The sequence below is a fragment of the Gymnoscopelus braueri genome, assembly GCF_963280865.1.
Source record: "Gymnoscopelus braueri genome assembly, chromosome: 12".
Lineage (NCBI taxonomy): Eukaryota > Metazoa > Chordata > Actinopteri > Myctophiformes > Myctophidae > Gymnoscopelus > Gymnoscopelus braueri.
The window spans coordinates 42,642,737-42,661,389 of record NC_137614.1 but is presented as its reverse complement, the minus strand read 5'-3'; the positions used below and the strand labels follow the sequence as shown (position 1 = coordinate 42,661,389).

Here is an 18,653-nt window from a genome sequence, read left to right as displayed (position 1 = left end):
TGCTTGATCAAGGGATACATTTAATCTTGATCAGGTAATTTTTTTTGTCAGATCCGGTGTCCAGGTGAGACATGACCTTTGACACGATCTAAATGTCTCAATAGAAGCCCCAATTGTTATATCGTATTAACATAGTCATTATACCATACAGATTGGACAAAATTACATTTTATTCATTAAATAAAGTTACATAGTTACCTAGTCTTTTGAGACTAGCAGATCTACAGGCTCACAATGTGACGCATTGTGAGCTTGTCACGTTTTTTTCAAATAGACAAAGTATAATATATACGGCTTAATTAATCTGCAAAGTAGTTTGTGACCAAAGTTTTCAAATAATTGTAATGCAGTACAATATTTGCCTCAGAGATTTGGTCGGGTAGAAGTACAAAGCATCAACTAAATGGAAATACTCAAGTAAAGCTAAAGTACCTCAAAAATTGTACTTAAGTAGCCTTTTACTTGAGTAAATGTACTTTCCACCACTGATTATATGGAACAGCAGTTAATCCCACGTGTTTGTTTTAACCTGGCTATATTATACAGTAGGTAATGGCATCAAAGCGTCTGGAGGAATGACGTCTACCCATTCATCAGCAGTAGTGGGATTTTGAGGGTGATTCTGGAGCATTTCATTGACTCCATACAAAAAAACCCTGAGACTCTGCTCTGTCATTTAAAGGCTAACACAAGACATGAATGAGTGAGAGTGAATAGGTGACCCACATTACGCCCTCCGAGATGGAAGTGGTAGCCCATTCAAGTACTTGTTAAAGACGCGGGATAGAAGTGTCATGTGCATATCTCACACACACACACACACACACACACACACACACACACACACACACACACACACACACACACACACACACTACAGCCCTGGTTTGACTTTAACCGGGGCTGTTTGGAGCAGCTGTCTATTCTTATGCGGGATTCTTTTGTATCAATATTATGAAAGCTGAAAGCTTTCGTCAGACAAAGAGAAGCCACTGTTATTATGCCCCCCTCCCCCTCCCCCTCTCCTTCTCCCCCCCGCCCCCCACCTTTTCTCTTTTGTTCTGCGGGGATCATCAGTGCCAATGACACATAATACCGCTAATCTACTGTAAGTTAGAGTTGACTTCGACTTCTTCTCACGTGTCTCCGCCGCTTCGAGGAAGACAAGAAAAAGTGGTCGTTTTTTGTGTCGCTATACCCTTTGTTGTAATCTTACTCTTTTAGTCTCCTCGTCTGTACCTGTACTTTAACTGTCTGTCGTGCTGCCTCTGGCGACTGAATTCCCGCTTGCGATCAATAAAGATCTATGTATCTATCGATCGAAGAAGCAGAAGAAGGCATCAAAATATACTTTCAGTAGCAAAAGTAAAAGACTCATTTATGCAGAATGTCCCATTTGACTTTCTCAAAATCTTTCGAAATCGTTTGAAAATAGCAGATCTACAAGACCTACAAGAAGAAGAGGACGAAGAGGAAGGAAAGAAAGAAAGAAAGAAAAACTTGTCTTTCGCTGTAAAAATGCCTGTGTGTGTACTGCACGTGAATGGAAATGTTATAAAAGACACAGCAACAGGTGAAAACCTCCACTTTACGGGGGGAACATTGCGTCTCTTCCCCTCCCCAGAGGTTATTGGGACTGCGCAAGCTTTCCATCAACACCGTCTCCCCGCTGCGCTCACACACTTCCAGGAGCCCTCGGACGGGGCAGTGGAATCCGTAACGATCTGTGGGCTTAAGCATCGTTAACATTTCCCTGACACGTCTACCCATGGCCTCCCCTGGTCGACCGCCCTTGCATTTTCTCCGCCGCGCTCGGAGTTGTTGTAGCAACGGGGCTCTGAATGAAGCAGATGTGCGGGGGTCATCTATCACCTGACAAGCTTCCACCACCACCCTCCTCCTCCTCCTCCTCCCCTCGGCCTGCAAGCCCCCTAATTTATGCTCCTTCCGAAAACAGCAGATCTACAAGCTCGCTTGGCGGCGCGTCCGTGCCGCCTCGCGAGCAGTGGTGGTAAAAGTAAGTAAAAGTATCAATACTGCAATGTAGAAGTACTCTGTTACAAGTAAAAGTCCGGAATTCAAAATGTACTTGAGTAAAAGTACAAAAGTATTGGTATCAAAATGTACTTAAAGTACCAAAAGTAAAAGTACTAAAATGTTTGAAAATAGCAGATCTACAAGCTCACAACGCGTCGCGATGCGACGCGTTGTGAGCTTGTAGATCGGCTATTTTCAAATAGCCTAGGTATAAAATAGGGCTAAAGTGGTTAATGTATGTTTCATAATGTAACATATTTATATCGGCAAAGTAACTAGTAACTAAAGTTTTCAAATAATTGTAGTGGAGTAAAAGTACAACATTTGCCTCTGAGATGTAGTGGAGTAGAAGTAAAAGTATGGGAAATTGGGAATACTCAAGTAAAGTACAAATACCTCAAAATGGTACTTAAGTACAGTACTTGATTAAATGTACTTAGTTACTTTACACCACTGCTTGCGAGCTTGTAGATCTGCTGCTTTCGGTGTTAGGGCTTGAGCAAGTCATCACCGTGACAACCTGCCCCGGGTCCAGCCTCATCCATTACTCTCTTGGTACCCTACCATTAGCGCACACAACACTTTTCTCCTCATGCTGACACGTTCAGTCGCTTCCCAAAGTCTCTCTTGAGATGGGCCCTCAATTAAGCTTGAATACCCCCCCCCGTCCCCCCCCCCCCTCCTATCCCCTCCCCTCTCTCTCAAAGAATGTCTCCTTTTTGAGGCCCCGGCTGTGCGTTGCAACACATTGCGCTTGTAGGGCCAAAATCCCTTTGGGGAAAAGCTGATTTATCTTCATGATAGCCCTATATAATACGATAGCTCGCTCCTGCTTTTATGTGCGATTTTTTTATAACGCCTCTATGAAGTGGGGCCTGATTACAATTCATGTACGGCCATAAAACCCGGGGCAATTACGGCAATCTTATGTTTTATGTCTAGTTTGAATGGGACAGAAATGAATCCTTTGTTAATTAATGCCCGTGGAATGAGCGATTTTAAGATGACTAATGCAATAAGGGGTAATGTTCGCCGTCTGTAAAGCGACATGGTCTCTTGTGGGAGATCCTTTGAGGCCAGCGCTGCCCTTATCTCAATTCCCCATCGTGTTTCATTTAATGAGCAGTCTCAGCGATGTGTTTCTTGTCCATAGACTCCAGATTGTACCTGCTCTGACATTGTAGAAAAAAAAGATCTCCCTCCTCAAAGATGGCACAACGATATTCCCATATTATGTGAAACATACCGTAATATAGAGTACCGGTAGATCAGTCAGTGGTTCTCAAAGTGGGGTCCGGGTACCCCCCAGGGGTCCTTGGGTGGGTTGCAGGGGGTCCCCAGTAAAATAAGTTAATATAGCGTCACCAATATACTGTTTTGACCGCCATATTTGAATCTTTGGCTATTTAAAAATAGCAGATGTACAAGCTCACCTGCTTGTACATCTGCTATTTTGGAAACAGTTTGAAAATGGTTGAATCTTTTTTTAACACAAATCTTCTCTTATGAGGGTCCCTGGCACATCATATTTTCAGAGGGGGGTCCGCGGCCAAATACACATCAATTTGGGGGTCCTTGACATGAAAAGGTTTGAGAACCACTGGAGTTAGATCAGGATGAATGGTAGACGGCTGTATGTCAGTGGTGGGAAAAGTACTCCGAAGTATCAATACCACCATGTGCGAATACTCTGTTACAAGTAAAAGTCTAGTATTCAAAATGTACTTGAGTAAAAGTATTGGCATCAGAATATACTTAAGAGTACCAAAAGTAAAAGTACCCATTACGCAGAATGTCCCATTTCACAAGTTTTTCAAATATATAATATATAAAATAGCATAGCCGATATAAAAATAGCAGATCAACAAGCTCACATCGCATCGCAAAGCGACACGTCGTGAGCTTGTAGATCGTCTATTTTCAAATAGCCAAAGTTGGGCTGAAGTGGTTTGTGTATGTTTTTTAACTAGTAATTAACATTTTCAAATAATTGCAGTGGAGTAAAAGTACAACGTTTTCCTCTGACATGTAGTGGAGTAGAAGTGAAAGTATAGAAAATTGGAAATACATCAAAATGGTAGCTTAAACACAGTACTTGAGTAAATGTACTTAGTTACTTTCCACCACTGGCAGTAGTAATGTACTGTACGTCATCCAGACATGAAAGAAAATCAAACTCTCAGAGCCATGTCTGGTTAATTTTCCTGTTTCTGTATTCCATCAGCAGTAAACACACAGCAGTTTGAACAGTTTCTATCACATACGATATACAACTATGGCAGTGACAGAGAGGGTCATACTTAACATAATTATCAGCTTTTCTCATGTGGGTTTAACAACAAAAGGATGGAGAGGGGGGGGGGAATCTTGGACATTGAATATGCAAGAGATATAAATAAGACATTCATATAAAAATAGCCTTTTACAAAATATACTCTATCAACCAATATTTTTACCAAAAAGTGGAAAATGTGCCTGTGTTTCTGACCGGTGAATATGTCGCGTTAAAAAAAAGGCATAGCCTGAGTTATACTGAGTTGCACGTGGGTCTCAACTAAGTATAAAGGAGGCGTACTGTTAAGGACGGGGTAGTTCACCCCTAAATAATGACTTATTTTCGATCAATTACACACCACCATGAAGCCCTGAATTCATTGAGATTTTTCGTTTTTTGTCGCATTCCTGAGCCAATCAAATTATTGGCTTAGGAATGCGACAAAACCCTTTTTTTTCCCTTTTTTTTCTTTTTTTTCATTGATATAAAATAAGTCATTTTTGGGGTGAACTACTCCTTTTTAATGGCTCTTTTTGACTGAGGGTAACCCAGTACCTTCCATTACCTGAAACTTTCCAGAACCAGAGAATTTCTTTGTTTCAATTATAACTACGACCACCCCAGAAGGGGGCAGAGGTACGTCATAAAAATAAAAAATAAACTCATAAAAAAGTGAAAATAGCCGATCTACAATCTCACAATGCATGTGTGGCATGTGTGGCATGTTGTGAGCGTGTAGATCGTCTATTTTCACTTTTTAGTTTATATATTAAGACATTTACAACATAGTTCTGGATTCCCGTAACTCACGTTTTACATACAACCTCCTGAGCAGAGCCCAAAATGACTGTAGGTACTGAGAACCTTATCTGAAACCGAGCCGTATAGCTAGCATAATGGAAACAAATCCAGAACCTGGGAAATACGTTACACCGCACGCCATGGTACAGTACGCTCGGTTCTCTGTACAGTCCAAAAGAGCCATATGTCAGCTTGAAGAGGGAGTGTTGAAATCAGTCAGTTAGTGTTCAACGTTCTACCTCAGAAAAAAGTGTGGGATTCTCTAGACTAGCAGCAAACAGAGGTAAGACAAAACTCATGAGAAAGACCAGGTCAGAAATCGAATCCACAGCAGCTTCACGTGGAACAACACATTCCAGTCATTTCCAGTGTATATTTACCGTGTGGACTAGTTCCGATTGCATTTATATAAACCACAAACCTCCCCTCATCTAGTCATTGTTGTTCCAGAACGGATAAAAAAAAAAAAAATCAGTAGTTTCTTTTTTAATAAAATAAATTAATATTAATTATTTTTTTAATCTCTAAATACAGCATGTTAAATATTCCCGATGGCGGTGTCGTATTTTTTTCTCGTCTGTGCATAAAGGTGTTCCTAGGACAAGCTAGGAGCAGAGAACTACAGCAGTCAGTCAGTCCAGCATTCCCGATCCAGCATTGATTTAAGAGCGTCGGCTAGTGTCCGTTTCCTCAGCCGGCCCAGCGTGTCCGTACACATCCCATAGCTTAAAGTCTTCCAGTCTAAATGACTCACACACACACACACACACACGGTGGCCCCGTCCAACCACACGTCCTCGTTTTGAGTTGTTTTCCCTTTATGGTAGATGTTGCACTGATTCCTCAAATTGCACTCCAGCGAAACACAAAAAAAATCCATCACATGGGGGCGGGGGGTTGGTTGGTTTAAAAGGGGCTTTGTGTGCAAAAACAAGACGTCAGGCTCCATATTCAACGTATTCAGTAGCTTCCACATTGTCGACGACTAAGGCTGCGAAAAAACACATAACCCTTCTTGTACAACATAACGGTTACTCTGTCCATGAAAACATACATCGGTCAAACTCAAGAACAACACAAGACAGACGTGAACAAAAATGCATACGTATCCACACGCACAACTCACACACACGCACACGCACGGCCGTCGTCCAATAAATAATATCACTTGCAGGTGTACACCTCTGTCCTCTCGCTGCACGTGTTGCACTTGACGTAGCAGCACCACAGGAACTTGCAGTTGCACTGCCACACGCGGGAGTACTGGTGCGTGTTGTAGCCCCGTCCGCAGCACATCAGGTCGCACCCGCTGATCTGCTGCATCATTGTCTTGTTGCACACGCGGCCCTGCGTGCCCAGGCTGCCCGTGACCGGGTCGGCCTCGCAGTAGTTGGGCGACTTGTCTATGTAGACCAGGTCCGTGTCCATGGGCTTGCGGTACGAGTAGGGCTTCTTGACCTTGAGGAACTTGGGCCGCTTGTGGCGGCTGGCCTTGACGGGCTCCACGTGCACGGCGTGCGCGTACTTCTCCTTCAGGATGTAGCCCAGCTCGCGGAACTTGGGGAGCGTGGTCCAGCAGGTCTTGGTGGTGCAGGAGCCGGAGACGCCGTGGCACTTGCACTCCAGTCGCATGTTCTTCTCCAGGACCTAGTGGACACACACACACAAAGAGAAAGTTGGTTTAAAAGCCATTAAGACCTGAGGCGATTCTGCAAATCATGCCTTCTCAATCAGTAGTTCTCAAACTTTTTCGTGCCACAAGGACCCCCAAAATGATATGTATTTGGCTGTGGACCCCCACATCTGTTTTTTTTTTGTGCCAGGCACCCCCAGAAGAGAAGATTTGTATTTAAAAAATCACACTTTCAAAAATGTTCAAAAATGTTCAGAAATAGCAGATGTACAAGCTCGCAGCGCGCTGTGAGCTTGTATATCTGCTATTTTTGAGAACCACTGTTCTAAACCAATGTTCTAAAGCCTAAAGGCGGTTACACACCGGCGAATATGCGAATATACGCAAAATTCGGACTCGTTCCGAATAATTAGAAGACGCTTTTTTCGCTCCGCGAAACTGGTGTGGAAGCTTGCATTGACTTTATAAGGTTTTAAAAAAAAACGTATTATTTGCATGAAAAAAATCGCCCGGTGTGTAAGGACCTTAAGAGTTTTCATAAAAACTTGTGTTGCTATACAGTATATACTATATAGCTAAAATCTATAATGACATGCTTTCCCGGTTTTAACAGGTTTTAAAATCTGCCACCCATAACTTCTATGTCCTACCCGGGGATTCGAACCCAGGTCCCCTACGTGAGAGCCCAAATGTATACGTTCAGCCTGTTTGGAAAGACGATACATTGCACTTTGCAAATTTGTGCAATTCCACTTGTCAACCAGTAGTGGTCCTCCCCGACCACAGGATCTAAATGTCTCAATAGAAGAGCATGGTAGACCCCAGTTGTGTTAGTTATATTATAATAACATACTCTGCCATACAGATTGGTCAGAAATATTCACTTGAAGTATTCACTTAAAAAAAAAACTGTTATTTGTTGCAGCTTTATAGATATCGCTTGTTTTTATAAGTGCTGTTGACAGAGTTTGGAGAAGCCTACAGCCGCATGTAAACAATGGGAACCATTCATTGCTCAAATTCAATTAGGCAAAGTGTTTCATATTGTAGTCTCAATTTACAAAAAAAAACATTTTGATGTAAAATGAAAAACTCAAAAAACAAACAAATAGAAAAAAAACCTATGCAGGTGAAATGCTCTGTATGGGTGGGGAGTGGGCGTGCTGCAGCACCGTGGTACTGTATACACAGAAGCCAAAATACTGTATCAGATTTCAGGCTCTGTGTGTGTAGCCACCACACACAATACACAAATGTCAGGAGTGATTTGTACAAGGTGCTGAGTGACTGGGATCACGGCAAAACCCTGAGCCGATGACATACGCACTACGATGACACAGGATGACACACCATCGCACCGCCACTCGCTGCAACGTCAGTCAGTCACACACCGCAAATAAGGTCAGCACCGTTTTTGAAAAGGAATTTCATTCACGCGTCTTTACAACTCTTCAAATGCTGATCGTTTGTGTCCCGCTGTCCTTAACCACTATATACGTAGTTGAAGGGAGTGCCCCAGGACTCTTTACTAGGGCCCCACCTGTTTTTGCTCTACAGCACATCTTAAATAATAATATAAGTTAATATATAAATAAATAAATATAAGTTATAAGCTTGTAGATTGGCTATTTTTTACGGATGTTCGACGCTAGGGTTCAAGCAGTTGAATTAAAAAGTCAAACTTTTAATACGTCAGCTATGGGTTGTTACCTGGAAAAATCAGTTACTGTCGGCCAGTTGACTCCGTCTTACCACGGACTATAATAAATTAGACATAAGACCCAAATGGAAACTGCAGACGAGAGAAGGAGAACTGATAAACAACCTGTCTCGGCTCTCCTTTGACTAATCCATCAGCCGTCCTGTGACCAACACTTGTGACAGCCTTTGTGTGGACGTCTTGGAACCTGGGAGCTGTGAGCACTGCTCACGCTCATTGCTGCTGCTTTGATTAGCATAAATAAAGGCTAGGGGGGTGGGGGGACAGCCATCAAAACAGAGAGTCCATTTATTACCAGAGACAAGGGGACGGAGTAAAACCACTGATGGGTTTGAAGCCATGAGTGTAGCTCGCTTCGCTGGGAGGCAATTTAGCTGTCTAGATAAGCCAATCAGAGTCCGGGGCTTCAGAAACTGGCGCACAGAAAGGCAGCAGTGATCTTGCTCCCGGGTACAATGTGTGAGAAGGAGGCTTTTCAGTCTGCGTGGGGACGCGTCGCTGGTGTGAATCGCCCCTCTGTGGGCACCCAGAGAAAGAAAGAAAGGAGAGGGAAGCTGGGTTGACTCGGGGAGAGGTGCTTCTTTCCTCTTCACTAACCCCAGTGTGGTGCAAAAGAGCCTCACCCTGGCTGTTTGGCACACTATTCCACTCAATCTTTAACCTCCAGACTTGCTGGAGTCTCTCAGTCTCTCCACAGTGTCTGCAGCCATGGATGCAAGGGGACCGCGCACCGAGCATGTGAACGCATCACAAACAAAGAAAAACCCTGGACGGTCTGCTGCTGTTTTCGGCGATTATGTTTGTCTGGCACTCTAGTCGGTAAAGTCCACAAGTGTGCAAAAATGGAAAAACGCATGACTCAGTGATGAGCAAAAAGTTGTATCAAAACAGCAAACATTTCCATGGCACATGTACTGACACATCACAACTGATGTGGGTTGATGATATTAGATAAACCATGTCAGGGAATGCAGCAAAGGTAACTGTATATGGTCCCAACAGTGCAGCGCATGGGGGACCGAGCTAATGCCCTTTTGTACAGTGTCAATCTGTTTTCAGCATGAGAGATCTGGGTTGTAATCAAACCCTGCCACTTAAAGAGCTCTTCCCCTACAAGAAACCCTTTATTCCGCTGCCTGTTTAATCTTGGCCCCGTTGCCCAGATCCCTGGCAAGATTCACCCGTCCAAAAGCACGGCGAGGCCTCCCGAATCGCCACAGCCACAGTTACTACTGTGGCCGATCTCACACTTGTTAATCCCTCTCATTAATCAACATCTCAACCTAACAGTCTGTCATCGCTTACGTTTCATTCTGTGTCTCCAAAGATTTGCGATAATGAGCCATTTCCCCATGCTACACGGTAAATGTGGACCTGTGCAATCATTCATTAAGGGTGTATAAAGCCCAACTAGTATGTGAGTTGTGAGTAGGTTTGTGTCACAATCATGAAATCTTAGTACAAATAACTATGATTAATGATTTAATTGAGTTTTTTCCCCCGCATTGAACATTGGAACATTTTATTTCTGTTTGCCTTTTAGGCTTTGTAAACTAAAATTGCACAGGATATGTAAAATAACAGAAATATAAACCGAAACGACCGGCACCAATAATCAAAATAAATGCTGTCCTATGGCCAACACTTTCAAATGTTTTCTATAACAGAGAAAATAGCCAATGAACAAGCTCACAAAGTTGTGAGCCTGTAGATCAGATATTTTCGCTATTTTTCACAGATGAATTCATACAGATGAAGGGAAACGATTCTGACAATTATGCAAAAAATAATTGATGATCATTATCTCAACTAATGTTGATCAGGCCATCGTGTGATAACTGTGACAGGCGTGCAGTGGTGGAAAAAGTACTCAAATTATTTACTTTTATTTAAGTAAAAGTACCAATACTGCAATATTAAAATACTCTCTTACAAGTAAAAGTCCAGAATTAAAAATGTAATTGAGTAAAAGTACAAAAGTATTGGCATCAAAATGTACTTAAAGTACCAAAAGTACTAAATATTTGAAAATAGCCGATCTACAAGCTCACAACGCGTCGCGATGCGACGCGTTGTGAGCTTGTAGATCTGCTATTTTCAAATAGCCTATGTATAAAATAGGGCTAAAGTGGTTAATGTATGTTTCATTATATCATAGTTTATATCTGAAAAGTAACTAGTAACTAAATCTTTCAAAGAATTGTAGTGGAGTAAAAGTACAATATTTGCCTCTGAGATGTAGTGGAGTAGAAGTAAAAGTATTGGAAATTGGAAATACTCAAGTAAAGTACAAATACCTCAACATTGTACTTAAGTTCAGTACTTGAGTAAATGTACTTAGTTACTTTCCACCACTGCAGGTCGTGTGGTTGTTGTGAGAGAGTTGTGCGAGCGACCACCTTACCTTGCGTCCCACCTCGTTATTGTGCAGGTTCATCAGCGTCCGGGCGTTCTGCTTGACCTCGCGGGCGTCCACGAACACCTTGGAGAAGCCCAGGCCGTAGCTGATGTCCGCCGAGCACCCGCCCCACTTCCAGCCCTGGCCCTTGCCGTAGAAGCCCTGCTTCTCCTTGTCGCAGCTGCAGTCGCTCAGGTTGCCCTGGGTGCACGCCGCCGTGATGGCGTGGGCCACCCCCGCCGCGATGATGGCGTACGTGAACGCCGCCTCTTTGCTGCCTATAGGGGAAAGACGGGAAAATGGGAGGTAGAATGTATGTTTTAATAAGTGTTGTGTATCGTCTCTGTCGGGTGGAAACCTCATATTTCCGAAACTGTACATTTTTCAGGATTCAAATTCAAAAACATCAAAGGTAGCAGATCTACAAGCTCGAAACGCGTCGCTTCGCGCCGCGTTTCGAGCTTGTAGATCTGCTACTTTTGATGTTTTTGTGTGACGCTGTAGTATGATCAAGTGGGGCGTTAATTTACGAAAAAACACAAAAAGTTTGAATATGGAGATAAGAGTTTTCTGCCCGACAACAACGGTATGTCATTTCACGAATAGTTTTGCATACAAAGAGAACACGAAGGGAGGTCAGAAATGGGATCCATCGTGTGAATCTTGCAGATCCATATGGGAACAGCGTAGCTCCCATTGTGGAATGCCGGGACGTCACGTGACCACAGCCTGTGACATCACACATCTATAATGACGTCAGTCGCGTATCTATGACGTATCTATGACGAATCTTTGATGTATTTTTTCCAAATTTGGGCAAGGTTTCAGCCCCGATCTGAGGCCATTGACTTCCATTATGATATTTTAAAAGATATATAAAACAGGAGGTACTTCTTCGGCCTACTGGCAGACATTTGTTGCTGATCAGTTGACGGGTTTGCGAGATTAATTCTTGGCAAACAGACAGACGGAAGGACGGTCTGTCCAGACGGACGGACGGACACACACACACACACACGCACACGCACACAGACCCTCTTATTGACGGCCAGCCTCCTATACAGAGCCACGCTGTAAAACCTCAGCGATGCTCCTCCGGTCTCCAGGGAAAATACAATAAGCAGGGAGCAGAAAAAAAAGCGTTTAACCATTAACAGTATGTGTGCTTACATCACAGTCTTACTGACACATCACTCAAGGGCTGCAGTGTTCTGCAACCTGACCTGGAAACGCTCCTGCCTTTTGAACCAAAATGGCTGTGAACAGCACTGTCAATAACGCAGCATGGATAAAAGGGGCTTGTTGGGGAAGGAAGAGTTTATTGATCCCCCATCAGAAACTGGTACGCTTTGTGCAAACTCATAGGAGGCTAACATTAGAATCTTCACGCCGGGGTTATCTCTTCCAAGTCCAAGCTACACAAATCATTTACGCACACTGGAGAGGGCCTGAATTTATCGACAAATAATTAAAAGTTAACCTGCCAGAATTTACGGGGAAGATCCCAAAGCAAGGTTTCCTGAGTCAAAACAAATAACGAGGCCCATGAGGAAATATGAGCCATAAGGAAACATTTTATTCAAGAGCCCAGGCTTATATCCATCTTGAGATTAGATCTGCTTCCACTCTGCCATAATGCAAACCATTTCTTCTCGCGGAGCAACGCATGCAGGAACATGCACCGTGTGCAGATGTGCATATTCATAAATGCGGTATTTATCATGTTTCAAATAGCAGGTATCGCGTTCGCCCCGGCATGTAAACAGGAAACCCACCGATGACAGCATGCATCATATCTAGGTGTAAACAAACTCATCTTGTCTCTCTCTTTTGTTCAAAACAAACGTGACTCTCCCCCAGCACTTCCTCCTGCAACGTGGTTGACTGTGAGGCTGCCATGTTTCTGATAAACATCTTGGATGCATGCCCTTGCCATTGAAGAAAAAAAAAGGAAAGAAAGAGAAAAAAAAAACTCATATTGAGGCATCAATTATGTGGACGTTTTTATAGAGTCAATGGGCTCGTAGCCAGAAATGAAGGTGTGTCGACACAGTTGGCCAGTCCTGACTGCACTGTTGTTAATTTTTCCCCTTGAGTTCTGAACGCAAGGGGCTTCAAAAACAAAGGATGGTATGCATTCCTTGTGATCTCGTAAGAACCACGGTGGAAGAGCTTAAAAACAGAAGAGACACTGGAAAACTAAAAAGAAATGGCAATAATGTCTACTGCAGTACACGGCTACTGTTGTGCCACATTTACTGTTTGACGTCTATATCGGTGGTTCTCAACCTTTTCTGGCCGGGTACCCCCCAAAATAATCATAAATTTGAACTGGGGACCCGTCAAAATAATCAAATTTGAACTGGGGACCCCCCATCCTGACAAGCACTCGGAATTGTAGGAGTTAAGGCATGTGAAAATAGCCTAGCCCCATTGTTGATTACTTTTGATGCAGTAATGGTCTTTTTCCATTTCCTTTTTTAGGTATTAACCCATTAAGACCTGAGACCATTCTTAAAAATGTTTTCTAAATCCTAACATTTTTTTGAAAAAAATCAAAAAAATCAATAAATCACGATTTTTCAAAAATAGCAGATCTACAAGTTCATAGCGCGGCACTCGGTGCCGCGCTATGAGCTTGTATATCTGCTATTTTTGAATAGCCAAAGACATCTAAAGTGACACAGATGCGTTCCAGGTATCAATGGGTTAAAAAGGTCTTAAAAGTCCTTAAATTGTCACTTCGCTGTCATCTGGGGACCCCCGCCCAAAAATCAAGCTGGACCCCCAGGTTGAGAACCACTGGTCTATATCACATAACTCTCTACACCCCACCTCTTAATATTACTCGCGAGTAGCTAAGATCGATGGCACCGAACATCAAAACACCTCACATTCATCTGAGTGCAGGGTCAGTTACTCTTCCTATGTCCTCAGTGAAAGCGGTGCAGACTGCAGAGAGAGCCTCGCTCCGACTAAAGCACCAACAATGGCATTCATTTACACCCGTTCGCCTTCTACCGGCTTAATCTGATCAGTGAAACCAATCTATTTGGCACGGTTGTCCAAGCCATAGCCTTGGACTCTTCTCTTAAAGAACTATAGACCCGGAGAATCTTGACGGGCTTAAGCCATTCATTCAGAGGAACAGATCGGGGAACCACCACTGCTTTCACCTCAAACAGCATGACGAGATAATCCCCTCTCACCAACAGAAAGCAGGAAAGATGGCCCCAAACAGCTGCTATACTGACCATTGAATACAAAGGTATTTGAGCCATTATTGTTCAATAACAACACTAGTGGTGGCGAGAAACTCTGTGGTGTAAAGTAACTAAGTACATTTACTCAAGTACTGTACTTAAAGTACTTGTGAGCTTGTAGATCTGCTATTTTCAAACATTTTTGAACTTTTAATTTTGGTACTTTAAGCACATTTTTATACCAATACTTTTGTACTTTTTCTCAAGTAAATTTTTTATTCCAGACTTTTACTTGTAACAGAGTACTTCTACATTGGAGTATTGATACTTTTACTTAAGTAAAACATTTGAGTACTTTTTCCACCACTGGAGAAACTCTAATATAAAATAACTGACATGAAGGAGGAGAAGGAAAAAACTGTGGAAAACAAACTCCTTGCAGACTGCAGGCAGTAACCAAAATATTGCAATATTCTGTCGTCATGCTTTTAAAAGAGAGAACACATTTTAACATACATATTTTATCATACAACCACTGGTGTATGTCAACAGAGTGCTCACACAGAAAGCCACTGGTCATAATATCAAGACTTGTCATCCATTGTAATGTCCCATGTGCCTGTCTGAGACTATTGTGTCAACAATGACAACACCAGTTTGAACTTTTTTTTTCTCTTCTCCCTTTTTCTTAATAATTCCCATGAGTGTCGTTGAGCACTTTCAAATCTTCCTGTCCTCTCGACTGTTCCGTCAATGTAACTTATACCCGTGGTAAGATCCCAACATGCCGTATACAGTGAGAGCCACAGCACCCATCGTTAGACAGGATAAAGACTGGTGGACATGCGTCTCTGGAGACTCTCTCTGTCTGGCTGAAAAGAGAGGCCGGCAACATTCACCGGAGCTTTGTTGTAGAGCTGGCTTCAGATGCCTTTTATAAAATGCTCAGAGAGCCTCACTTGGTTAGTTGGAGAACTAGGCCTGCTGTAAATGACACTATAGCTGCTCATTGGATCCTCTGGAACACTGGTTCTCAAACTTTTTTCTATTTTATTTCAAGGACACCCATACATCTGAGTATACAAATGGAACTCTCAGAGTTACAGATCTGTAAGGGTCCGTTTGGAACCCTGAGTGTCCCTCCATAAGCCCCACTTTGAGAACCACTATGGAAAGTTAACAGAGGATGTAATTTACTGGTGGCAATGGCATGATCATCACAAACATTGTCAGATTGAAATGTACAGAGCAAGCAGATTTTATCATCCTGGAGCATTGGAAGACAAAATTCACCATTTTGATTATGTAGGCTATACTGCATTAAAGGATATTGCACATACATGAATTCTTAATTAGCCCACAACATGTAGGCTATTATACAAACATGCCTCCTTATTTAAATACGTACTGGATGTTTTAATTGAAGACCATTTGTTGCATTTTAGCTGCTGCTTGAATGAAAACATACCACATGGCAACGTTTGCGCACTTGACGCGTTACGCACACGTGGATGCGTTGGTAACTGGAAGACTCGCCCCAAAACACGCTCACCCCCATTTATTTTTCGTGGACCGCTCGCCCCCAGCTAATCTTATATTAGTTTTAGGCCTACTGAGGATATTAGGTTAGAAATAAGTTTAGGTTTAGGTGTAGTTTTACTGAGGTTAAGTATATGAATAAGGTTAGGTTCATGCATTGTTCACTGAGGTTACGTTTAGGATAGGAACACCAGGTGGCGACCGTTCCTAGGTCGCCGGATTTGCCCCGGGGCGACTGTGTTTTGGGGCGAGAGTTTTATAATGGACGTTTTGAGATGGACTTTCATGTAAAGGCGCTCAATTTAAGGCATTTTTAGTGACAAAAACAAAACAAAAACAAGTCTCAAGCAAGCACGTTGTAATCAAAATGTATAATTGACAGGCAAACATACCCACTTTCAACTCTTTTCCGAAGACTGTCCTCTCTCCCAGCGCAGAGCAGTTCCATCGGCCGCTCTTGAACTGGAACTGACACTCGTTGATGCCCATCTGCGCTCCCTCTCCGATGACGATGATGGCATCGGGGCGACTCTGGCAGATGATCCGCTGTCTGGGAGCCAGACCTGGGATCTTGTTACAGATGATACTCGCACCCAGGGCCACCACCGACGAGAAGCCACTGTGGATGATGGGAGATCATGGATGGATTGTAAATGAGATGAGCAGATCAGTCCTTCATTTAGTGACTGTTCGAGGCTATTTTATTAGGCCTAAATGTCTTCCAGTGGTGGAAAAAGTGCTCAAATGTTTTACTTAAGTAAAAGAATCAATATTGCAATATAGAAATACTCTGTTTCAAGTAAAAGTCCAGAGTTCAAAATGTACTTGAGTAAAAGTACAGAAGCCTATTGTCACAAAATGTACTTAAAGTACCAAAAGTAGGAAGTAGCCTACTCATCATGCAGAACGTCCCATTTCAATTTTTTTCAAATGTAGAAAGATATTTTGAAAATAGATCAAATGGCCGAAATGTACATAGGGCTGAAGTGGGTAATGCATGTTTTGTAATAATAATCCAAATCTGCAAAGTAACTATACCTAATCAAAGTTTTCAAATAATTGTAGTGGAGTAAAAAGTACAATATTTGCCTCTGAGAGTGGAGTAGAAGTAAAAGTACTGAAAATTGGACATACATACTCAAGTAAAGTACTTGTACTTAGTTACTTTACAGTACACCACTGGTCTTTCGTTTAGTAAAGAACATTTTAGTATGACTGTCCGATGCTATTTTATTAGGCCTAAATGTCTTAATTACATTTGGACATTTCTAGCATGTATAGCTAATTAAGTTTAAACCATAAAACAACTACATGACTGAACTAAATTATAAAACCTATAGGCTACAAGGCATTAGTATAGCTAACTAACAGCCTGTTAATTTAACATAGTGTAAAAATGTGGACAACATTTACAACATTTGAATAATTGATTACAAATTGAAATGAAATGGTTACCAATAATGTTCATCAATATGCCAATAGACTTCACGCTGCAGAGCCTACCTTGGTGTTATTGTCAAATTGACAAATCATATCCAATTATTTAACATAACCAAGAGCCTTACTGATAAATTATAGCCTATAAGCATGGGTTTTATATAATAAATGTTTTTGTTTTTGTTTCTTTATTAATCACAAGGTGAGTTTGATTCTTCTCTGCCTTGTGCACATGCACGAGATTATAATATTACACTTTATTTGTATTATAGCACCTTTCATGACATCAAATGCAGCTTTACACAAAAAAGAAAAATAACATATTAAACAAGATTAAAAATCATAAGATCAAAAACATGATCAAGATGTTTTTGGGCAGGATAAAAGGAAATAAAAGCCAGTAGCAACTTTTTACAAGTTTATTTTCAATGTGTAGGCTACATTTTACAATAATAGCCTTAGAAGTCTTTCGAATCGGTCTGCAACATCCACTCCACGATAAAATGAGTAGAAGTACAAAAGTATTGGTATCAAAATGTATTTAAAGTACCAAAAGTAGAAAGTACTCATTATGCACAATGTCCCATTTCAGATGTAGAAAATATTTTGAAAATAGCCGATCTACAAGCTCACGGTGCAGTGGCGAATTAAACTAAAACACAAGTAGCCTAATCAACGGCAAAAACTCACCCAATTTTCAAATAAACAATCGCCAGGCAAAGTAAAACTCTTAAAATCCAACGGCGAGTTCTCCGACTCATGGTGAATCCTCCACTTCATACAACGATCCCCACACTGTGCTGATGTCTGCTTCTCCGGTGATCGTCCTCAACAACAGCAGCAGCCCAGGTAATAAGTAGTCCAAGGAAGAAGTAGAAACTCCAACTCCAAGTGACGGATCTCATAAATAAAAAAAATTACACTCAAATATTTAATTGATTCATTGCCTGGCACCAAAAAAAAAAAAGTGATCCCCACAAAAAAAGTCCCTTTTTTTACGTGGCCCCTTCTTCTTTGCTCTGCCCTCTTGTCATTGCGAGGCTGGTGTCCCGGGACAGGTAGGCTTTAACCCTTAGTGCTGGTGGTGGAGCAGCAAGTGTTGGTGCTTCTTTTTCTCACAGTTGAGTTGATCTCCTCCTGGCTGCTGCTGCTGCTGCTACCCGCACAGGTCTGAGCTATGAGCTCTTATATCTGTCTGATCTCATCTATCTGGGGCGTGTTCACACTGTTCACACTGTTCACACAGGACAGGAGAGCACTGGTGGGAAAGTAACTGAGTACATGTACTCGAGTACTGTACTTGACTTGAGTACAATTTTGATTTTTGATTTTGATTTGTTTTAACTTTACCAGAGTGTTTCCAATTTTCTGTACTTTTACTATACAAATACTTGTACTTAATGATTTGAAAACTTTAGTTTAATACTAGTTACTTTGCAGATTTTGATTATTATTACAAAACATACATTAACCACTTCAGCCCTATATAGGCCTCGGCCATTTGAAAATAGCCGATCTACAACCTCACAATGTGTCTCGATGCAACACATTGTGAGCTTGTAGATCTGCTATTTTCTAAAGATTTTTATACATTTGAAGTACTTTTACTT

At 41.9% G+C, this 18,653-nt stretch overlaps 1 protein-coding gene across 1 annotated transcript; it reads right to left on the bottom strand.

Moving 5' to 3' along the window:
• Positions 1–4,246: 4,246 nt before the first annotated feature.
• Positions 4,247–18,192, bottom strand: wnt7ab (wingless-type MMTV integration site family, member 7Ab). Its single transcript, XM_080443440.1, has 4 exons — positions 17,734–18,192; positions 15,999–16,225; positions 10,871–11,142; positions 4,247–6,760 (listed from the first exon to the last, which is right to left on the bottom strand). Exons 1-4 carry the CDS (start codon positions 17,802–17,804, stop codon positions 6,278–6,280), a joined length of 1,053 nt encoding a protein of 350 aa, XP_080299566.1. The 5' UTR covers positions 17,805–18,192; the 3' UTR covers positions 4,247–6,277.
• Between the last annotated feature and the right edge of the window lie 461 nt (positions 18,193–18,653).

What these genes read in the sequence shown, in the direction of transcription:
- wnt7ab (XM_080443440.1), bottom strand. Translation starts at nt 17,804, where the DNA reads ATGAGTCGGAGAACTCGCCGTTGGATTTTAAGAGTTTTACTTTGCCTG. An exon ending in CGGAAAAGAGTTGAAAGTGG is followed by an intron (nt 11,143 to 15,998) that starts GTATGTTTGCCT and finishes TTTCCCCTATAG; the next exon opens with GCAGCAAAGAGGCGGCGTTC. An exon ending in ATAACGAGGTGGGACGCAAG is followed by an intron (nt 6,761 to 10,870) that starts GTAAGGTGGTCG and finishes TGTGTCCACTAG; the next exon opens with GTCCTGGAGAAGAACATGCG.